Consider the following 25085-nt stretch of genomic DNA (forward strand, 5'->3'; position numbering starts at 1 on the left):
CTCACAACCTCCTACCCTCCAGTATAAAATGTCCCAGCCTATCCAGCATTTCTTTATAACTCAAACCTTCCATACTCGGCAACATCCTGGTAAATCTTTTCTGAACACTCTTCTCTTAATAATATCCTTCCTATAACTGGGTGACCAGAACTGGACACAGTATTCCAGAACACTAATGTCCTGTACAACCTCAAAATGACTTCCCAACTCCTATACTTAAAGGAATGAGCAATGAAGGCGAGCATGCCAAAAACCAGAGACTGCATTCTATCCAAATTCATCATGGCTTGGTATGGCAACTGCTCTGCCCAGGACCATAAGAAACTACAGAGAGTTGTGAACACAGCCCAGTCCATCACGCAAGCCAACCTTCCATCCACTGACTCCACCTATATTTCTCGTCACCTAGGGAAGGCAGCCAACATAATCAAACACCCCTCCCACCCCGGTTATAATCTCTTCCAATCTCTTCCATCAGGTAGAAGATACAAAAGTTTAAATACACACACCAACACATTCAAGAACAGCTTCTTCCCACTGTTATTAGAGTTTTGATGGACCTCTCAAATTTTAAACTTAATGTTGATCTCGCTCTTTGTGCACTTTCTCTGCAGCCGTAACATTGTATTCCTTACTTTGTTCTCTTACACTTATATATTTTGCATGGTATGATCTGCTTGTACTGCATGCGAAACAAAACTTTTAACTGTGCCTAGGTACTTGTGACAATCATAAGTCAAATCAAAAATGCTTTCAAAAATTTCTCAAGTCTCAACATTAATTTCATTTGCCATATCATTACACAGTCCACCAGACTGCCGAAGTCCTTTAGGAGTATATGATTAACCTACTCTTAGTTTACAACACTTGTAAATTTTGTATCATCTGCAAACTTTGAAATTATGGTTAACACAGAAGTGTAAATCATGAACATAGATCAAGAAAAGCCGAAGTCCTAATACCGATCTGAGGGGAGACTTCCTCTGCTGCAAAAAACAAGTTTACTCCTATTCAGTTTTCTGTTACTCAGTGAATTTGCATCTATATTGCTTGTTACTAGCTATTTTAATCAATTGGACAAGTTATGATATAGCTTTAGGGCAGGTAAAACTTGAATTCAGACCTTTTGGCCCCGAGGCAGGAACACTACCATTGCATCACCAGAGTCCGTATGTGCTACTGTACTTTTTATTCAATTGGCTTCAACATTACTAACAAGCTCATTTTGTAGCATTTTATCAAATACTTTTGGAAGCCTATGTACACCACACCAACTGCACTGCCTTTAACCATATTCACTGTTAACTCAGCAAAAAGCTCCAAAAAACCATTTAAACATAATATATCTTAAACGAATCCAAGCTGGCTTTATTTAATTAATCCACATTTGTCTAGTATTTTTTTCTAGTTTATCTTTTCTAGAAGGTGAACGTGACTAACCTGTTGCTAGATATAACCTCACTGCATTATTTTTTCAACAGGGATTTAAAATTTTGCCCTCTGAGGAAGATTGGAAGACAACGGATTGTATTGTTGTCATTTCCATCTCTACTTGCCTCAGTATCCCATGATGCATTTGATCAGTCGCCAGTGACTTAGCAAATTTCAAACAATCTTTCGAAGATCTCCAATTCATCAGATTTTGGTTCTAGAGGCATGCCCTTAGTCTTCTTCTTGGAATTGGTTTATCACTCCCTATTTGGTTCACCATTTTTTACCATCCTTTCTTTATTTGAATGCACAGAGAAGACTTCTGGATACCCTGTTATATTAATTTGTTCTTCTCATACCTTCTCTTTGCTGATTTTACTTCTTTGTAAATTTCCTGTGTGGGTGATCGATATTTCTAGGTTCACAATAATATTATTAACCTAACATTTATGATGTGGTTCTGCTCCTGCTTCATCTTACTCTCTATCTCCAATATTCTTGACTCTGGCTTTATTTGATATATCTTACTCCCTTATAAGAATGTATCTTGACTATACAGAACGATATCATCTTTCAGGGCAGTTTCGTATTTAATTATAGCTGTTCTGTCATACTAGATTCTAAAGTACCAAGGTCAGATCCATTCTCAGCTCTTTGAAACTGCCTTCCATTAATTAACTTTTTTCTCTAAATTGTTCTTTTTCCATTTCCATAGCTGATGTAAACCTCATGACTGGATCATTGTTGAGCCTCGTACACCACAGAGAGAATTTTCTGCAAAGATGTTCTGGGGCGCAGGTGATTAACTCCAACAACAACAACAAATCCCTTTGTGCTGGGTATGATTCTAATCAGCGGAATGTTTATCCTGATTTCAAGTTTCTTTTTTGCTGAGGTTGTTGACTTGTTCACCAAGCTGGCTTGTTTTCGTTCAGATGTTTTGTCACCATGCTAGGTAACATCGTCAGTGAGGCCTCCGATGAAGCGATGTTGTTCTACTCTGCTTGGAGTTTACACTGTCCAGTCTGTAATGGGGAGAAGTGTCATTTCCAGTTTTGTTCTGTAAGGGTTTGCATATGGGGTCCAAATCTATATGTTTGTTGATTGCATTATGGGCTGAGAACCATGCCTCTAGGAATTCCTGTGCATGTCTATGTTTGGCGTGGGCTACTATGGTTAAGTTGTCCCAGTTAAACTGATGGCCTTCATTGTCCAAGCGTACTGATATTAAGGAAAGTTCGCCATGTCATTTTGCTGCTAGCTGATGAATAGGGTCTTTAATCCTTGTGAGTGTTTGTCGTAGAGTGGCTGTTGGCTTGTGTGCTACCATGATTCCTAGTGGTCATAGGAGTCTTGTTGTCAGTTTTGACATGTTCTTGATGTAGGACAGTGTGGCCAGTGTTTTAGGGCATACTGTGTCCTCTTGCAGTTGTCTATTTAGTAGGCACCTGTGGATGAAGTTGCAGGGATGTCCGTTCATAGCGAAGATTTTGTATAGGTGCTCTTTCTGTTTTCTGCATAGTTCTGGCATGTTGCAGTGAGTGGTGGTCCGTTTAAATAGTGTCCTAACACAGCTTTGTTTGTGGACACTGGGGTGGTTGATGTGGGAGTTGAGGATTTGGTTAACATGCGTTGCTTTCCTGTATACTGAGGTTTGGAACTCCGCATTGGTCATACATTCAACTCTGACGTCCAGACATGGAAGCTGATTATTGTTTTCTTCTTCTCTTGTGAATTTAATCCCAGTGAATATGTTGTTGATGAGGCGGTGGGTCTCTTCTAATTTGTTGCGTTTAATAATGACAAATGTGTCATCTACATACCGGATCCGCAGTTTAGGTTGAATGAGGGGGAGGGTGGTGTGTTCTAGTCTTTGCATGACCGCCTCTGCAATGAGTCCTGAGATGGGTGACCCCATCAGTGTGCCATTGATCTGTTTGTATGCTTGACCATTAAAGACGAAGTATGCGGTGAGGCACAAGTCCAGTAGTTTGACTATGTTGTCATAGCTGATGGAGCTGCTGGTCTGCATTCCTACTTCCTCCAGTAATGTGGCTGGTGTTTCTTTGGCTAGTGGGATGTCAATTGACATGAATAATGCTTAGAACAAGCAGCGAGGGAAGTCTAGTTACATACAAGCTGGTGCCAAGAGGACTGTGTATGAATGGTGACTTTGACATGTTGCTGGTCTGTGAAAAGGTGACCAGTTATCAATGAGGAAACACCTCCTTTCTGAAATTAACTATATGATTGGCTTCCAGGTCGTTAAACAACTTTGGAGTGTGCATGTTCAGGTCAGTAGATGTTAGATCTCTGGAAGGGAAGCAGTAAAAGGCAGTTCAAGCCTGAAGTTAGCTGGTTTATTTGCCCTCACCAGCTGATTGTAAACTGTGACTTGTAAGCAGTATGTCAGAGACTTTTATAAGTGTGAGCGAGTCATCTTGTGCCTCCTGCAAATAAGTAAAAGTATCTAGAGAAGGAAGGTCAAGGAGCAGGCTTCTGATCAGCTAAAGGATTTTATCAGCAAGCCTTGTAGACGGGGACCATTGAACTGCTTTCTTTGTTTTCCCTCCACCAACATCACCAATCTTTTTCATCTGTCTGCATGTGTGTATGGGGAGTTCTATGAATAGGTCAGAGTGTTGACTGGTAGTTTTATGGCTATGGTTCATAACTATTTACCTGTAGCTAGAACCTATTCATAATAAATAGTCATTCTTGTTAACTACAGACACCTGGTTCAAGCTCTCTGCTAACCTGGGCCTGAAAGACAAATAAATTGGAGAATTCTATGTAAAAACCGAAAGAAGTGCAGACGCTGTAAACGAGGAACAAAAACAGAAGTTACTGCAAAAGCTCAAGTCTGGCAGCATCTGTGGTGAAAAATCAGAATTAATGTTTTGGGTCCGGTGACCCTTCTCCAGACCCTTTCTCAGTGTTGTTGCTATTGTTGCTGTTGTGGAGAATTCTATGTACTTTTATAAATCTTTAACTTTTGTGACAGATCTGGGATTAGTTAAACTTGTTTTCCAGTGCATCATCCCACTAACACTTAATAATGTGAAGCCTGCCTTTAAGTTACATCACCATAGAAGCATTGGAATTGGAAGCATTTTCGAATTCTGCAAAGGAGGGCCAAGATACTGGTAAACAGAGAATATAATATGTGTGTAAAATAGCAAGGAAAATAAGAGCTGCTGTAGACATGTAAGAAGGAAATGATTTGCAAAGACAAACAGGGCAATTGCAGGGATAGACAGAAGTTAAGTGAGAAATTGTGGACAAAATTGGCTAAATAATTACATTATGTCTGCCTTCAAGGAGGAGGATCTGAGAAATCTACCAGAAATACTAGCAATCTAAGGAACTAGTGAGAATGAGGAACTGCAAGAAATTAGTAAAAAAGTATTGGAGAAATTACAACTGAAAGTTAACAAATCACCAGGACCAATAATCTGCATCCCAGAAAGTTGAAAGTGATAGCTATAGATGTGGTGGATACTTTGGTGATTCTGGAATGATACCTGAAGATCGAAAGGTTAGAAATCTACCATTTACAAAAGAGAGAAGAGAGGAATAAAGAGGACCATACCCTTGTTAGCCTCATGTCAGTGGTAGGCAAAATACTAGTATGGATTATAAAGAATGTGATAATGAAACACTTGAAAAGAATGAATAACTGGGAAAGCCAGCATGCTTTCACGAAAGGGACATCATGTTTGACAAATTTGTGGAGCTTTTTGAAGATGGTACCAGCGCAGTAGATGAGGTGGGACACTGGATTTGGTCATAGGATATTTAGAAAATGCTCAATAGGATTCCACTCTGGCAGTTAGAAAATAAACTTAGATAGGGCATAACGTATTGCCATGAATTGAACACTGATGAACAGAAAGAAAGCAGCAATTAGGAATAAATGGATAATTTTCAGGTTGGCAAATTGTGACTAGTGAGGTATTGCTGGTGGGCAAGAATGTGACAGATGGAATATAATATGTATAAGTGTGAGGGTATTCACTTTTGTATAAGGAACAGAGGTACAGGGTATATTTAAATGGTAAGAGATTGAGAAGTATTTAAGTCCATAGGGACGTTGGTCTCTTTTTTTCCCTAAGTAACTGTAAGTTAGCAAGCAAGCAATTAGGAAGGAAAATTTAATGTTGGACTTGATTGTAAGAGGATTTGACTAGAGTAATAAAGTTGCCTTGCTGCAATTGTACAGACTCTTGGTGAGGCCACAACCGGAGTGTTGCGCGCAATTTTGGCCTGCTTACCTAAGCACAGACAAACTTGTCAAAAACAAAGTTCTGTGGAAGTTCATGAGATTAATTCCTGGGATGGCAGGACTGCCTTATGAGTTGGGACTGATAAGACCGGGCAGGTAATTTCTGGAATTTAGAAGAATAATAGCTGATCTTCTTGAAACTTACAACATCTTAAGAAATTTAGACAGGATGGATGCAGAAAAGATGTTTCCTCTGGTTGGGTATCTAGAACTTGGAGGGGCACATTCCCAAAATAAGGGGCATGCCATTCTGGACTGGAATGAGAATTTCTTCTCTTCAGAGTCTTTGGAAATCTCTACCTGAGGGTAATGAAAGGTCAATCATTATGTTCAAGACAGAGATCAATTCACTTCTTGATATAAATGACTTGAAGGTATATGGGAATACTGCAGGAAAATAGCATTGAGGTAGATGATTAGCCATTATCTAGAATGGCAGAGCAACCTTGAGAGTAGAAGAGATGGTCTAGTTGTCCTCCTATGTTGTCTTTATTACCAGGAAGTCTAATTGCAATAAGAAATGTACCTGATGTCACTCAGCATTTCCTCAGAACAGTTCTGAGGAAGGGTCACTAGACCCAAAATGTTAACTCTGATTTCACTCCACAGATGCTGCTAGACCTGCTGAGTTTTTCCAGCAATTTCTGTTTTTGTTCACTCAGAACTTACTTGTTGTTAAATCATAACATTTTTTAGAACTGGAATGTATCTGTCTGTTAAGAACTGAGTAGCATCTCGTATTTTAATGATTATTGTATAGTGTACTTGTCCACCTGGAGTTTGCATACACAGACATAAAAACATAACGAAATGCATAGGAACTTCCAACACAATTCACTATAAAAAAATTTCCAACTAGATTGTGATTAGAAGAATTTGCTCCCCCTAGACTTCCCTCCCCAATTCTTGGGTTCAACTCAACAGTGAGAAATATAGTCAGGTTGTGGCTTAACATTCAGTATTGTCTAACTACCCAGTAAATACAAATTCAACAATATCCTAGTCTCTGCTGGAGAAAAAAAGAGGTTAGATAACTTCTGTGCATAAAAATAAACTATGTAAGAACAACGGCTCTTAATATAAGGAGACAGATCAGATGAATAATTAAGCCATGAATAGTTAATCCAATCAAAAATTTTGGTTAAAGATGTAAGATCTAATTTTGCTAGTGAAACATTTTCACACCTAGTACTGGTAAAAACAAATAAGTTTAAATGTATTAAATGAACCTATTTCCTAAATTAGTAAATTACTGTTTAATGTGTTTCAGTTTCTTGTTTTAATTCATGTCACTCAGTATTTTATTGAATATTAACTGATCTGCTAATCTATCGTAATGCTTTTTATCCTTTATCAGCATAATTTTAAGACTGTCTGTTTACTCACCCAGCTCTTTAATCGCTTCTTGATGATTCCGCTCGACAATACTCCTCAGTTGCTTAAAAGAAATTACATTTTGGATTCAGTATATCAAAGTTAATGACCTTATGATCATTTATTTCTTCAATTTTCTCAAGTCTCTCTTCAAGGTATACACTCTAACTGAGGTACAAGTATTTGGACATTGGCAGCTAGAGTGCCCCATTACCCACCTAACATCTTGCGCCCTTTACCAATCTGCCATACTACCCACTTGCCCACTTACTGGACATAATTACTTTCTTTCATTATTTGCCAAAAGAAGTTTTAGGACGTTTAAGTTTATTAATGGAATATGGCAGTTCACATCATTAAAAGGGTGTGTGGCTGCTGTGAAAATTTATTCCGATACTCTCTGCATGATTTGCTGCATCTTTTGGAGTGAATTCTACATCAGAATTTAGGCCCAAAAAATCACAGGAAGGTATGTAGGTAACTTCTTGTCTGATTTGGGTCAAAAATGTGGATATTCACCCAGGTTGGAAGATTTGCATTAATGTTTTATCCCTGCAATCCTTTCATCAGAATGGGAAAAAACTAGAAATGAACCAGGTTTTGAGGAAAGGGTGGAGAGGATAAGGACAAAAAGGAAGGTCAGTGATAAGGTGAATATTAGAAGAGACTGAATGACATAAGAGTTAGATTCCGAGGGCCAAAGTGAATGCCGATGTGCCCAGAAATAAAACAAAAGGGCTTGGAGCACATAGTGATGACCAAAACAGAAATAAAATGAGTCAAGTGTAGAAAAGGAAACAAAATGGAGCAGTGGTTACAGCCTGATATGCAAAATACAGCAGAAACTATAACCTGAAATTGTTGAACTCAATGTTGAGTCCATAAGTTTTAAAATGTCTAATCAAAAGACATGTTGTTCCTCAAGTTTATATTGAGTTTTATTGGAACATCACAGTCGTCGGAGGACAGAAATGTTAGTGCTACAGCAAGGTGGAGAATTAACTTCAAATTTGATTTATTATAGATCAGGAATAAATGTAACTCCATGAGTACAGAACTAATTGGACAATGGGATTTATTGGGTGTTAGAACAGGAGCAGCAGAGTTTCACATGAGTTAAAATTTATGGAGGGGAGGAAAATGGGAGGTCATGGGAGGACACTGAATAATCGAGCCCAGAAATCATAAAAGCATGGATGATGAATTCAGCTGTAGATGGGCTAAAGCAGAAGCAGAAAAGGATGAAAATACAAAGGTTGAAGTGTGCAGCCTTAGTGATTGAGAGGTCATGAGTAAAAGAAGTGCAGGAAAAGAAACACAGTAAAATAGCAGGTGTGGCTGTATGCACTGTTTCAGTCCAAGACTGACCAAGGATATGATGGAATCGATCACAGTTGTGAAGAAAGCAGCTAATGTATGGTTTTGGAAGGCTTAATGAACAGGAAGAAAATGGTGACTAGTAACATACTAGTCTAAAAATTGAAACATCCTCTATCTTCAATGGAGTAAATCCATGTAGTCAAGACAGCAAATTTAAATTAAATCAGGGTTCTGGATGAGAAAATTGTCTTTGCAAAACAATAGTGCTCTTCTTAACAAAAGAAAAGTCTCATTTTCTAACCAACTGCAACAAATATCAGACTGCTTAGACAGAGAACAATGGATGGTGCCATTGGAGTTTGACAAAATGTAGATTTTTACTTGAATGCTACCTCTAACTAATAACATCAGTCACTATAAATTTTTCCATTGGTTAGTTTTATGTCAAGTTAAATAAGTACACTATATTGTGTGAGGGCTAACTATAAATGATAAAGTCACCATAGTCACACACTCGTATTGGAGAAAGACGACTGGTGGTGTTTTTACCTGAAAGTCACAATGCCTTAGGCATGGGGTCAGATTGAGAAGGCAAGTCCTTCATGGTAACATCAGCAGGAGCAGAAATTGAACCTATACTATTGGCATCTCTGACCAACCATCCAGCCAAATCAGCTAACCAACCTCAATGCACTAAGTGTAACAAACGCAGGATTTTCTACACTTAGTTAAAATGTGCAAAATACTCCAAGTCACAAACAATTCAGCCTTTGGTTTTGCTCAAGAATGTGGATGTGAGATGTTTATTTGCTTCAGAGGGGCTGAGAGAATGAACCCGCTCAATCTCCTCCCCAGTTCTCCACTAACAACAAATGCCAGTCCTCAGCTGATGAAATAAAGGAAGCATTAATTGCACTGGGTACAGTACAACATTCCAGTTGTAGTTCTTCAGACTTCTACTCCAAAACTGAATCATACCTCTAGCAAAGCTGCTACAGCACAACAACAACACTGCAATCAATGGTTTGAAATGTCCACAAAAGGTTGCTGCGTAGGTTGCATAATATATAGTTCCTTCTTATGTTCCCATTTTTTGGGAACATTAGTCCTAAACTGGATCCTCTGTGGACAACTTTCATCCTAATCTGTGAAAGGTGTAAAATGTGCAAATCAAATAGAAGGTAGGAATTTGAGGTGGCTGGTTTCAGTCATCATGATGACACGTTAATTTCAGTTCAGGGTGTTGTGACGATGCTGCGGCAAGAACAGGTGTATTTAGTCCTTTTTTGTGGAGAGGTTTTAAGGCAGAGGTAATGAACTGGCTAGTGAAGGTCCATAAAGTAAACAGCATGGGATGCCTTTGGGCTTTTTTTTTAAATGTTGGAACAATAGAAGTAGCCTGGATGAGTGTGGCTAGCTCTTATAGACCAGAATTTCTAGATTTAGTTTTTAGCTTTGAAATTCAGCAGTTACTGTTGGGAGTCTCAGCGGAGTTAGAAGCCCCTGTAAATGTCTTCTGGCTGCTACTATCTCTGAGTTTTCACTTGATTTTTTTTCTCTCTGCTGCTGGATTGCATGAGAGACAATCTGTTTCGGACTTTGCCTTTTTGCCAAGGGGTGTGTTCATGAGATATTACAAAATTGGAATAGTTAATTGGTAATAATTATTGTATCTATTATTCTGTTAAGCTTTCCAATAGAGTTAACTTATTCTAAGTCCTTCTTTCTTTTTCTTTGGTTGTATTTTAACCATATTATTTGAATAAATTGTTTTTAGTTTAATGCTGAGTAGTTTGACTAGTTGAATTGCAAAGTTAGTTGAATTGCATCTGGAACACAGTTGTTTATATTTGCCTTTAAAATAAGAAAATGTTAGGGTCTAGGCTACCTTCCTGAAATATTTTGAGGAGGGTCTGGTCTGGTCCATAACTAAACCAACGAAACAGAACTGGCTCAACTGGATCAGGTGATCACTGGGGCCATGTTAAGTCATTACTTTTATTTTATTCAAACAATTTGAGTCCAAGAAAACTCCCTGTAATTAAAATAAGACGATGGAAATCAAATCTTGATAATTCATTTTTACCACTATCATAATACCTCCCTGTCACGAGGAAAGAATACAAATAATATTTCTCCTTTTTGTTTAGGGTGAGCATTCTGTCACAAGGTTAGTATGAAATAACAATACAAAACATGATTTAAGAATAACAGTTGGACTTGATTTCTGGGCTGTGCCATCTTTCCAAGTTTTAACTCCACTCCCTCAGCAGTACACTAGATTCAAGCATTTTTACAACTTTGATTCTAGGTTGTCATGTGGCGGCAGTCTAATATTTGACTCTTGCAGGTTGTCTGGACTGGCATCTCACATTTTCATTTAACTTTGCATCAACTCAAATTGATTGGTTAAGGATTGAAATTTGCTTCTGTGCCTTTGACGTTCCAATGAGTAACTCTGTTTCTACCTTATTTATATGCCTGTGGTGATCTCCAACAGATGTGTGAGGTATATTTACTCTTCTTAACTAGGAAAATGGGTTTTCCCCAAACCTGTTCCACTTTTCCTGGAACACTAAGGTCCTCAGGTGGATGTTCAGCTTCTGCCTTATTCCTCTGTAACACTTCCACTCAGTGAGCATGCAGCTTCAGTTTCTCTGGGCCTCCTTCAAATTCACTGTTAAGGAGATGTATGGCTCTACCCTGCTATCTGCTGTCACTTTTTCTGGTATTTTTTGCTGTTATTTGGCTATTGATCCAACTCTGGAATTATTTTTAACTCCTTTGGGCTCTGGTCTGATTTTGAGCCACAAGAGGGTCCCTCGCTGACTGTTAACCTATTTATTTTTTCAAATCAATCTGTTCAAGGATGTTATTACATACCTCTAGAGCAGGTGGGGCTTGAACCCAGGTCTCCTGGTTTAGAAGTAGGGATACTCCAACTGCACCATAAGAACTCTTTTGGTCTGCATTGTTATTTTAATCAACCTGCTCAGATATGTTATTACACACCTCTGCTGCAGGTGGGCTTGAACCTGGACATATCCAGGCTTGGACTGACAAAAGGCAAGTAACAATCATGCAAAAAAAATCAGGTAATGACCATCTCCAATAAGAGACAATCTAACCATTGTTCCTTTACATTCAATGGTGTTACCATCAGTGAATCCCTCACTATCAACATTCTAGCGGCTACCATTTACCAGAAACCCAATTGGACTTGCCATATAAATGCAGTGGCTACAAGAGCAGGTCAGAGACTAGCAACACTGCAGCAAGTAACTCATTTCCTGAACCCCAAAACCTGTCTGTCGTCTACTAGGCATGTTTGAAGAAATACTCCCCACTTGCTTGGATGGGTGCAGTTTCAATAACACTCAAGAAGCTTGACACCATACAGGACAAAGCAGCCCGCTTGATTGACATCACATCCACAAGCATCCACTCCCTTCACTACTGATGTTCAATAGCAGCAGTGTTGTATTATCTACAAGATGCCTTGCAGAAATTCACCAAAGATCCTTAGACAGCACCTTCCAAACCAACAACCACTCCATCTAGAAGGATGAGAGTAGCAAATACTTGGGAACGCCATCATTTGCAAGTTCCCTTCCAAACCACTCAACATTCTGGCTTGGAAATATATCACCATTCTTTTACAGTTGCTGGATCAAAATTCTGGAACTCCCACCCTAACAGCATTGTGGGTCTACCTATAACACATAGACTGTAGCAGTTCAAGAAGGCAGCTTATCACCACTTCTCAAGGGCAACTAGGGATAGGCAATAAATGCTGCCATGTCCGACAAGTGAATATTAAAAAAAAATTGAATACTTCAGCCCACAAGTCTAAACTTCTCCCATCTCAGCTCAAGCTGTCATATCTGGAATTCCCTTTTTTTTTCCCCTTTCCTGGAATTCTCTGTTGCCTTGCTTGTCTCTTCCTTTGTTCTGTTCCAGGAACTGTCTTTCCTTTCTTTGCACTGGATTCAATTCTATTCTCTACTCCTGCAGTATTGGTTTATCTGTTTCACTGCCCTTAGTCTCCACCTCTGGAAATTTCACAACGCATTTTGTAATTTTTGCTTTTTCTAACTTTCAGGCAGAGCCCCACTCCCAAGTGCCTAGATACCCTTCTTAACCTTCCAAGCTCAGTGCCCTTAATTTTTCATAAGTTAAGAGGCAGAGTCAAGGCAGGACAGCAAAATACTAATGCAAGAAATGAGAGCCAAAAGATGGCAGTAAGGGACAGAGATAATAATCCTAATAACACACCAACAGTCAAAACTAGATGTTACAAAGATAACAAAACAAAACTCAAGACTCTGCAATTGAATAAAATCACAAAGAAAATAAATTGACAGTGCACACAAACATAAATAAATGTGATCTGATAGTCATCACTGAGACAATGATGCAAGATTACAAGAACTGGGTCCTGAATACTGAGAGGTATATGACAGTTGAAAAGAATAGGACAATAGGTAAAGCAGAAGGGCAATATATTAGTTAGGAATGACATTAATGCAACATCTAGAGATGCCCTTAATTCAGGAGATCAGGATGTAGAAATGAATTTGAGTGGAGTTGAGGAATAATAGGGAAAAGAAGCAACTGGTGGAATGGTCCACAGACTCCTTAACAGAATTGACAATGTAGGAAGAAGTATACAAAAAGAAATACTGGGTGTTTGTGATGAAAGGATTGCAATAATTATGGGTGACATTTAACAACATACAAACTGAAAAAAATCAGATTGACAATGGTAGCCCAGATAAGGAGTTCATAGAATGCTTTTAAGATAGCTTCTTACAGCAGTGACTGGATTAGCTCAGGAACCACTCAGGAAGCAGATTTCACGAGACTCAGTATTATGTGAAGTGACAGGATTAATTAATGACCTCTGAATAAAGACTCTCCTAGCTAGCAACAACCACAGTATTAATGAATTTTGCATCCAGTTTGAAAGAGAGAAGAATGGATCTAAGACTAGTATTTTAAACTTACATAAAGATGACTATATCACCATAAAAACTAAACTTGCTAAAGTGAACTAGGATACGCAGCTAAAGAATGATGAATATGGAAGCAGTGGCAGATATTTAAGGGAACATTTCAGAATTCTCAAAATAAATACACTGGGTTTATTAAGGGTAGCACCAACATTTATGGTCAACAAAGTAGTTATGAAAAACATCAAACAATGAAAACCCATAAAACGATGCAAGGATAACTTAAGGACTGGATGATTGGACAGAATCTAAAGAATGGCAGAGAATTAGGGTTTCAGAAGAAGCTAGCTATACATGTAAAAACAGACACCAAGAATTTTACAGGTATTTAAGAAGAAAAAGTGTGTACAGTGTGTGTTTGATCTCTAGGGTCAAAATGAGCAATTAATAATAAATAAGAAGGAACTAGTGCATGGAATGAACAAATACTTTACTCTCTTCATGATTGAAGACACAAAACAACCTTCCAGTAATAGCTGGTTCAATAAAGAATGATGGCTGCATTTGAATGTCCTTGTTATTAAAAAGTTACTTTAGCAGTCCATGTTCAAATGCAGCAAAATCTGGACAATGTCCCTTGAGAGGCAGTGACCATAATAAGATTGACTTTACCTTGCAATTTGAGAGGGAGAAGCTGGAATCAGATGTAACGGTATTACAGTTGAATACAGGCAACTACAAAGGCATGAGGGAGCTGCTAACTAGAATTGACTGGGAGAGGAGCCTAATAGGAAAGACAGTGGAACACCAATGGCAGGAGTTTCTGGGAGTAATTTGGGAGACACAGCTAAAATTCATCCCTGGGAAAAAGTATACAAAACGGAGGATGAGGCAACCATGGCTGACAAGGGAAGTCAGGGATAGCATAAAATCAAAAGAGAAAGCATATAATGTGGCAAAGGGCAGTGGGAAGCCAGAGGATTGGGAAGCCTACAATGATAAACAGAGGACATCGAGAAAAGAAATAAGGAGGGAACAAATTAAATATGAGGGTAGGCTAGCCAGTAATATAAGAAAAAGGTCGCAAGAGTTTCTTTAGATATATAAAGGGCAAAAGAGGACATTGAGCCGCTAGAAAAATGACACTGGAGAAGTAGGAATGGGGAACAAAAAAATGGCTGAGGAACTCAATAAGTACTTTGCATCAGTCTTTACTGTGGAAGACACAAGTAATCCCCTAAAAATTCAAGACAGCCGGGGGGTGGGGTGCATGCGCAGAGATGAATATGGTGGCCATCACTAACGAAAAGGTACTAGAAAAACTGAAAGGTCTGAAGGTGGATAAATCACCTGGACCAGATGGGCTACACTCCAGAGTTCTGAAGGAGATAGCTGAAGAGATAGTGGAGGCATTAGTGGTGATCTTTCAGGAATCACTGAAGTCAGGGAGGGTTCCAGAGGACTGTAAAATCACTAATGTAACCTGCCTGTTTAAGAAGAGAGTAAGGGAAATTGTAGGCCAATTAACCTGATCTCAGTCATTGGTAAGATTTTGGAGTCCATCGTGAAGGGTGAGATTTCTGAATACTTGCAAGTGCATGGTAAAATAGGGAAAAGTCAGCATGGTTTCATCATGGCGAGATCATGCCTGACAAATCTGTTTGAATTCTTTGAGGAGGCAACGAGCAGGTTAGTCAAAGGGGAGCCAATGGATGTTATCCACCTGGACTTCCAGACGGCCTCTGACAAGGTACCGCACAGGAGGCTGCTGAATAAGACATGGGCCCATGGTGTTAGAGGCAAGGTACCAGCATGGAAAGAAGATTGGCTGTCTGGCAGAAAGCAGAGAGTGGGGATAAAAGGATATCCTTTCTCAGGATAGCAGCCAGTGACTAGTGGTGTTCCACAAGTGTCAGTGTTAGGACCACAACTTTTCATTTTACACATTAAAGATCTAGATGAAGGAACTGAGAGCATTCCGGCTAAGATTGCAGATGATACAAAGATAGATGGAGGGACAAGTCGTATTGAGGAGGCAAGGAGGCTACAGAAAGATTTAGACAGATTAGGAGAGTGGCCGAAAAAATTGGCAGATGGAATACAATGTGGGAAAGCATGAGGTCATGCACTTTGGTAGGAAGATTGGAGGCATAGGCTATTTTCTAAAAATGGAGAAAATTCAGAAATCTGCAAAAGTCCAGGATTCTTTTAAGGTTAACCTGAAGGCTGAGTCATCAGTTAGGAAGGCAAGTACAATGTTGGCATTTATCTTGAGACGGCTAGAGTATAAAAGCAGGGATGTACTTTTGAGGCTTTATAAACCTCTGGTCAGACCATATTTAGAGTATTGTGAGCAATTTTGGGCCCTATACCTCAGGAAGGATGTACTGGCCCTGCAGCAGGTCCAGAGGAGGTTCACGAGAATGATTCTAGGAAGGAAAGGCTTAACGAATGAGGAACGTCTGAGGACTCTGGGTCTATACTCGATGGAATTTAGAAGGATGGTGGGGGGGGATCTAATTGAAACCTACACAATACTGAATGGCCTGGAGAGAGCAGACATTGGGAAGATGTTTCCATTGGCAGGAGAGACTAGGACCCATGGGCACAGCCTTAGAGTAAAGGGAAAACCCTTTAGAATGGAGAAAAGGAGCCAGAGAGTGGTGGAACTGTGGAATTCATTACTAACAGAGAGCTGTGGACGCCAGGTCATTGACTATATTTAACACGGAGATAGATAGGCTCTTGATTGTCAAACAGATCAAAGGTTACGGGGAGAATGGGGTTGAAAAACTTATCAGCCATGATTGAATGGCGGAGCAGACTCGATGGGCTGAATGGCCTAATTTCTGTTCCTATGCCTTACGGTCTTATTTAGGCTGACAAGTGCTAAATAACATTTTCACTACATAAGTTTCATGTAATGACCATTTCTAACAACAGAGAATTTAACCATTGCCACTTGATTTTGATTGAGTGACTTGGAAGGGAACTTTAAGGTAATGGCGTTCCCATGTATCTGCTGCCTCATCCTTCTTAATGGTAGTGGTCAAGGATTTGGAAGGTGCTGTCTAATGAGCCTCTTGAATTTTTGCCATGCATTGTAGATGGTACACACTGCTGCTACTTAGTATCAGCGGTGGACGGACTAAATGTTTGTGAATGTGTGCCATTCAAGCAGACTACTTTGTCCTGGACGGTGTCGAGCTTCTTGATTGTTGTTGGAGCTGCACTTATCCAGTTAAGTGCAGAGTATTCATTCACACTGCTGAATTGCGCCTCGTAGATGGTGGACAAACTTTGGGTAGCCAGGATGCAACTTACCCACTGCAAGGTTCTGAGCCCTTCATTTGCTCTTGTAGCCACAGTATTTATATGGCAGGTCCAGATCAGTTTCCCTAAGGATGTTGACAGTGGGGAATTTAGTGATGGTAATGCCATTGAATATCAAGTAGAGTTATTGGTAGACTTGGGAGATAGTTTGTGCTGGTGTTTCTCAAGAATAGATTCTGGGCCATTTCTACTTCAAATTTTTTTAAAAGACCTAAAGTTTGTTGTAGGAAGCAGCGTTATTAAATTTGAAGTTTACATGCAATTTGGTAATGCAGTAGATAGTGATGAGCATAGTTGTATACATGAGATTAGATAATGGTAGTGAAATGAGCAGAGGTATAACTGAAGAAGATAATATACAGAAATGTGAAGTCATGCACTTTGAGGCGACCAATATGAAAAGACAGTAAACTATATCTCATCTTAAAAAATGCATTAGAATAGAAAAACTTGAGGTGAAATATGCCATCTTATGTACTAGAGCAGTGACAGTTCTATTTCCAAGTTGTGAAAATGACTCCTCATTGCTCTTTTCCAGAGCAAACAAATTAGCACACTGCCTCTGAGTTCCCCAACAATTATGGAGAACAGGAGGAATGATACTTCTGTGCAGCAAAGATGGGCCTCTATTTGAAAGGACACTGGATGTACTCAAATTGAAACACCATGTGGAATCTATCAGCCTGAGGAAGGAAAGAGAACAAAAATGCGTGGAAGGATACAAAAGGTTATCCTCAGGTTCGTGGATGTATCTATGGTGGTAATGCAGAAAGTAGTCAGGGATGGGGAGATGTTTTCTGTCTAGAAAATAGCAGGAGGTGGCCAAATGGCAATGGTTGAGGTTGTAGAGGTTGTGAGCAGCTCCAGTGTGAGCATGCAGCCTGTCATTATTGTTTACTCACTTCCTGAGGCTTGACAAGGTGAGACCTGAAATTCTCAAGAGGAAATCATAAATTTCATTTCTTTGGCCATCTTCTGCACAACACCCCTCTGACAGGCATATCTTGCTACACACACTCTTTTCTACCCACACACTCTCTTCTATCCAATCTCGTTTTCAAACATTCATCATATCAGATAGCAGTAACACTCACCAGCAACCTGGTTCCCTTTTGATCCTATTTGTCAATCACCCTTCTTTTAGAGACTTTCCCTACAGCTTCAGCAATCAGTCAACACCTCACACTAATGCTCTGCCCTCTCTCAATAAGGAAAAAGAGATAATGCAAGGAAAGGGAGAGACCATGTTGGTGCTGTACTTGACCATGATGGAAAAGCAAGTTCTACAGACTGGCAGAATGGCACCATCAAAAGTCACTGCCAATGCAGAAATGGGAGTTGCCCAGAGACCTGGCGATAGCATTAGAGTGTGGGATAGGAATCCCTCAAACTGAACTTTATGAAGAAGATAAAAAGAAAACAAAACCTACAAATGCAAATGCTGCAAATAACAGCCAAGCCTCAACACAAAACAAAGAGGGAGGCTACAGAGCAAGGGCTTAAAAGGACTGGAATTTGGGACATTATCATAGCAGTGACATAGAATAATTGCCATCACATAATCCAATTAGGAAATTGAGGAGGCACGCATATCAGTTTTGGAGCTAGGGTACCTTGCTTCGTGGGCTTGTTTTCCATTGGGGAAGTAACATCAACTCTGAGTGGGTGTGTTTGGATCAGGGCATGTAAAGGTCTAAAAGGACTGAAAGGGGTAGGATGGTCTCAGGAATGTCTGGGGTATTTCAGTAACCACTGTCATAAATGCAATAAGATTGAAGGGTTTCTCATTGCAGTCAAGGAGGGAGAGGTCAGAAATGGTCAGCCTGGCTTTCAGACATACAGCTCCCACAAGACAGACAAATTGCATAGAGAATTATTAAGTTATCAACCAAATCTGAAGGGTATTAAGGCTGAGAGCTTAAAGTAATTCAAGTGTAACAACCAAATCGGGCAAGGGCAGTGGGACCTGAATTGAGTCAGGTTTGAGGCAGAAACTTGGTCTTTTGCTTGTGTTTTTTCACTGAAGGTTTTCCTCATAAATTGTGATGACTGTGTGTGGTTTGAGTGAGAACCAAGGTTATTCAGGGAGGGACTTAAATTAAGACGAACCAATCTAGGTGATGTCTAGTGCCATTTAGACTAGCTTAGAGGCTTTTGTATCAAAGTTTTAGGTAGTTTACAACTTTGACCTTTATAAAATCCGAGTCAAAAATCATCCATAAGGGGAGAAGGCAGCAGCACCTCTTACAAGATAAGTTTAAGACATGCCTTCAAACTTAGACTTCAAAGTGAAACTATTGATTATACATCAATACTAAATACTGCTAGATGTGATAATCATAGATACACTAGCCTCTGATCCCATTGTTACCTTAGGTAAGGACTAATTTATCTTGTGTATTCATTTCCACATGTTGTTAAGACTTTCTCATTCTAGAGCGTTCTACCTCCACATTGTTCTATTCATGCTCAGTGATGTACAGCTGTGACATCACCACAATGTTTTTCCAGGGTCCTGAAGTTCTTACAAACATGCTCCACTACCATAAATACACAACTTAGTGGGTCCAAATTCGACAGCAGTGTAAACTCCCCTGTGAAGGATGCCTCAGTCTTCAGCTTCAGTCTTTACCGGCAGCTTTACTTCAGCTTCAGTCCCTCTGGCACAGCCATATATTCTCCTTCCTGCTCCCATGACTGAGTCTGCCGTACACAGATACTTCAAAAACTCCAAAATCCAGTGGAAGACTGCAATGGGCAGCTCATGTTTCCGAGCAGGGGAAGGAGCTACCATTTCCGCCTCTCCTGAACTATAGAAATACACAAGGTAGAAGAATGAAAAAAAAAATGCAGAAATAGTTTTGGAATAATGTGAATCACTTAGGTGTTTATTACACAGATGGTATCACATTGGTGACATTTATTTGAATGAAGGTATGAGTTTATCTGAGCCAATAATGTCATAGTATTGTTTCTATTCCATACCACACAGACCTTGGGCGGATACAAGCAATTTAAGTGCCCGATACAATATTGAGTGTGCAAGGATCTGAATCCCATATCAGATTGATACTTGTCTTATGACACTAAGATGAGTGGCAGAGAAAAGTGTGCAGAGGACTGTGAAACTTTGCAGAGGAACATAGATACATTGAATGAGTGGGCAAAGGTCTGGCAGATGGAATACAATGTAAATAAATGTGAAGTCATACATTTTGGTAGGAGTAGAAGTAAAAAGAGTTATTACTTGAATGGTAAAAAGCTGCAGCATGCTGCTATGCAGAGGGACCTGGGTGTCCTTGTGCATGAATCACAGAAGGTAGGTCTGCAGGTACAACAAGTAATTAGGAAGGCAAATGGAATTTTGTCCTTCATTGCTAAAGGGATTGAAATTAAAAGCAGAGAGGTTATGTTGCAGCTGTACAAGGTGCTGGTGAGGCCACACCTGGAGTACTGTGTGCAGTTTTGGTCTCCTTACTTGGCACTGGAGGGGGTGCAAAGGAGGTTCACCAGGTTGATTCCGGAGTTGAGGGGGTTGGCTTATGAGGGGAGACTGAGTAGTTTGGGATTATATTCATTGGAATTCAGAAGATTGAGGGGGGATCTTATAGAAACATATAAAATTATGAAGGGAATAGATAAGATAGAAGTAGAAAGTATGTTTCCAGTGGCAGGTGAAGCTAGGACAAGAGGGCATAGCCTCAAGATTAGAGGGAGCAGATTTAGGACTGAATTGAGAAGGAATTTCTTCACCCAGAGGGTTGTCAATCTATGGAATTCCTTGCCCAGTGAAGTAGTTGACGCTACTTCAGTAAACGTTTTTAACGAAAAGGTAGATTTTTTTTGAACAATAAAGGAATTAAGGGTTACGGTGAGAACGCAGGTAAGTGGATCTGAGTCCACGAAAAGATCAGCCATGATCTTATTGAATGGCGGAGCAGTCTCAAAGGGCCAGACGGCCTACTCCTGCTCCTAGTTCTTATGTCTGTAGCAACAAGGTTGTTGTAAGGGGTAGGAGGGATTAGATTAGGATAAGTGCGATGTGATTGGCACCAAATTCAACTGAAGTGTGTCTGAATGATTGTCCTGCAGGAATCTCGGGCACACCTCTCCACAGCTAGAGGCACTAATGCACTTTCAGATATTACCACTCCTCCACTGAGCAAGCTGTCCACTGTTTTCTGCCATGATGTGGAGATGCCAGTATTGGACTGGGGCGGACAAGATCAGAAGTCACATGACACCAGGTTATAGTCCAACAGGTTTATTTGAAAACACAAGTTTTTGGAGCCTCAGTCCTTCTTCAGGTGTAGTGAGAGAGGTAGTATTTGACAGAGAATTTATGAGTAAAAAATCAAAGGTTCACACCATTGATGAGAATGTCAAAAATCAAATCTATGGGGTGAATTTGTATTTGCAGATACATTCTATGTTGTTCAAAAAGCACACAATTTATAGACAGTCAGTCAATATAGCATTTTATAAATTCCTATTTTCGAAATAAAACCAGTCTGACTCCAACTAAAACACAAACAGATTCCAAACAAGATCTCATACCTAATATGCACTGTCTGACCTAAAATGTCACCTCTTCTTTACACTGATAAAACCTTTAGTTCTCTCAGGACAGTGATTTGAAAGGAATTCGGGGATTTACATATACATGTTAATCAATTAAAATGTTCTAACTGGTTAAAGATTTAACAGCATCTTAGGTTTGCTTAGCAAATCCTCATCAATGGTGTGAACCTTTGATCTTTTACTTATAAATTCTGTGTCCGATACTACCTCTCTCACTAACACCCGAAGAAGGACTGAGGTTCCGAAAACCTGTGTTTTCAAATAAACCTGTTGGACTATACCCTCGTGTCGTGTGATTTCTGACCTTCTTTTCTGCCAGCAGCTTCAAATTTCCCTGTAGTGTCATGATGTGCAGGATGCACCACAGTGAGAACATAAGCTACCTTGAAGACAGCAACAGTTCTTTCAGTCTGAACTCACTGATTTTGACAGCAATGTTGTGATAGGTGTCTCAAGTGCCTCAGACACTACTTGGGCTGCTTACCTTACTGGCAATGAAATTTACATGTGCCACAGGATCCACATACTTGGAGGTAGCTTGGACGTCTGAGGATGGGACAATGTACTTCAGCTAAGCAGCCATAACGTAGGGACTGCCTAATCCTTTGCTGCTATTGCTTTTGTATTCTCCACAGCCACTTGCAGTTCAGTAAAAAGATGGGACTGATTCAGGTCAGACTCTTGATGTTGGCAATGCTCATCACAGGGTCTGTAGCCCACAGGTCAGCTTCCTTGACTTTTCTGAACAGCATTTCCTCCAAAGGGTTGAACTTATGTGGCAGATGGTCATGTACTTTCCCACCTCTTGGAAGAAGACCTTAGGCCATTAGAGGGAGACTGCTACCTTATTCCTGTGATGTTGGGGTGACCATTGCCCTCAATTTCTTTGTGTCCAGGTAAGTCCAGACTCAGCTGAGATGTATAGGGGACACACAGGATCTTGAAATGCCCAATGCAAATTAGTTGTAACGCGATTGATGAATAGTGGATGCTGTTTGGATAACGCGAACTTTCTGCTGTACAGGTATAATGATTTTCTGTAGTGATTTCTCTGTAACACGATTTTCTATAGCACGAGGTCACACAAGAACACAACTATCACATTATGGGAGAACTACCTGTAATCTCTTTTTCTAATATGTTTCATTCTTAGTATCACATTTTTAGACTTGCTAAGGTGTTTAGCAGACACTATGGGCTAAATTTTGATGCGCAGCCATACTTGGGTTTGTCAGCAGTGGGAACTTAAAATCGAGGAATTAACAGCATGTTGGAAAGCTTACTTCCACATGTAACTGCAGGGCATTATAATGCATATAAGCAAACATTTTGGAAAATGAAGCTTGTCAATTCAATGTATTAAATTATATTTACAAAAATGAATATGACTTTTGCAATCCATCTCTGGATCCACAGGATTCCAAAGCTTTCTGGAACTTGCTAAGTATTGGTGTGGACACTGGACCAACTGAGGTGGGTAAAGACATGAAAGGGAAATATTAGAAGGAAATTTCATAGCTGCTTTCTTGCTTGCTTGTGTGAAGGATATTGTTCACAGTAATTATGCTGACAGATTGTTTTGACAATGTGGAGATTTCTAAGTACGACATCCATTTGAGAGCTCTGATCTATCCTATCAGCATGGGTGCCACATATGTGGTTTTACTTTGAACTTCAGATGAAGATCAAAATAACCAGCAGCTCCAACACCAGAAAGTGTAGCAGAAAAAGCAGAAGCAGTATCAACAGCAGCACGCATCTCAAATAGACACAGATAAGTTCAGCAGAAAGCTGTTACCAATACAGGGTGTACAGGCTGAGGATTAACTTCCTCAATTTGACATAACACCAGTGTCTCAAAGGTCCAGGGTCTTAAATCAGGTAGGAGCAGTGATTTGTAGCCTGCTGGAACAAGAACTGTTGCCAACAGAATGCTTTAACAATGGTTGTCAAATGTCATCAACGTCCTCAACTTCTTTGCCTCTAGATCCTTCCACAGTTCTGCTGTGGACAGTTGAAGGATACCATAGTCAGCAGCCTATGCAAAAGACAGGACTTTCTGGAGTTGAGATTGGGACCCCAAATGGGAACTGAAATTTTAGGGTCATCAGCTCGGAGGGAGCAACTACCACCAACTTTGTCCCTTTGCCCCTTAACCATGCTGTCATAGATCTTCTCCCCTCCAATTCCACTCTCACAGTAGGAACAACATTTGGAAAGCACTTGGCATAAGACAAATGAATGATGGCTTTCAGGGATAGGGAGAAAATTGTGTCAATTGTTTCGTTAAGAATGCCAATCAGAACCAGTGAGCACTTTTCATGACTTTAATTCTGTTTTCTACAGGAGCAGACCATTGTCAACTATAGCCAGTTGGACGTTAAGGCCCTGCTAGACCATCCTGGGGACACAAGGATGGAGGATGGTTGATGAGATCAGCAGGCAGCAGAGCTGATGTCCTTAAATCAGTCACAATTGGCTGCTGAGCAGGTGGGCTCATGTTCCCTATTGCTGGGAAAATGCCAGGATAGCAGAAAGGCAACACATTGCTTCACTATCCAATCTCCTATCCAACTCATGCAGTCCCCACAAAATTCACAGTATAAAATGGAGGCTATTGGTGAAGGCCTGCATGCACTCATTTTATTGCTATATTGGATGTTCCATGGAGGTGGTCATTCTCTTGATAGACAATCCCATCATTGTAAATGTATGCAACACTCCTGTTTGAGATGGTCTCCACTCATCTCCATAACGGCAGTCAGTGGAATTGGAATGCATGCGAGTAACTCACCAAATATTTGTTGCTACTCCAAACATATTCTGTCAATGTACCCAGAGGCATAAATTTGCATCTGAGCCACCAGGTATCTGCTGTCTGAATCTGGAACACCTTGTGGCCTTTGTGGACCCTTTACTGCTCTCCCTGAGTCTGGCAGCTGCTCTTCCTCACTTGTCACATATGAATCACCAGGTGAAGATCAATTCGTATGCCTTTGCTAGACCAGTAAAGTGCTATCATCTGAGCTGATACAAGGTCAGCATTGTGGTGCACCCTCAGTGAATATGGTCTTATCTGAGGAGGCATTGTTGTTTTCGTGAACTGCCTCCTTCAAGACACTACTTTTTTATTCATTTATGGGATGTGGGTGGCACTGTTGCACCAGCATTTATTGCCCATTCCTAACTGCCCAAAGAGCTGAGGGTCAACCACATTGCTGTGGGTCTGGAGTCACATGTAGGCCAGACCAGGTGAGGATGGCAGATTGCCTTCCTGAAATGTCATTAGTGAACCAGATCGACAATGGTTCCATAATCATCATTAAACTCTGATTTCCAGATTATTATTGAATTCAATTTCCACCATCTCCTGTGTTGAAATTCAAACCCAGGTCTGCAGAACATTACCTGGGTCTCTGGATTAATAATCTAGCAATAATACCGCTAGGCCTTTGCCCACCCACAAAGGGCTTTGAAGGGCCTATGACAGATTGAAGACAATTAGAACTGCAAAATAAGTATGTTTGAGTACTCGTCACTTGTCAGTGCAAGCCTGAAGGTTATCCAGATCATATTGCTGTTCATCCTTTGATGCCATTTTCATCACCAGGAATGGTTTGATAAGGTTCCAATGGGCATGTAGGTGACCACTAAGTTGACCTGAGACCAGAGGTTTCTGCTGCAAATATGACAGAATTATGCAGATGGTTGAGATATGAAGGAGTCGACTGCTAGCGATTTATTCTTCTCACATAATCTCACTACTGCTGAAATGCATTTGTTTTCAAAACAGGCTGCACTATTTCTTA

General features: G+C 40.1%; 1 protein-coding gene across 1 annotated transcript in view; it reads right to left on the reverse strand.

Moving 5' to 3' along the window:
- The window catches only part of LOC109916184 (sodium/hydrogen exchanger 10-like), a 317378-nt gene that overhangs the window by 117040 nt on the left and 175253 nt on the right, over window positions 1-25085 (reverse strand). The window contains exon 18 of the mRNA XM_048607303.1: window positions 7103-7154. Coding sequence (XP_048463260.1) covers window positions 7103-7154 — 52 coding nt within the window. The remainder of the gene's footprint in view (window positions 1-7102; window positions 7155-25085) is intronic.

This window comes from Rhincodon typus, chromosome 17 (genome assembly GCF_021869965.1).
Source record: "Rhincodon typus isolate 14 chromosome 17, sRhiTyp1.1, whole genome shotgun sequence".
Lineage (NCBI taxonomy): Eukaryota > Metazoa > Chordata > Chondrichthyes > Orectolobiformes > Rhincodontidae > Rhincodon > Rhincodon typus.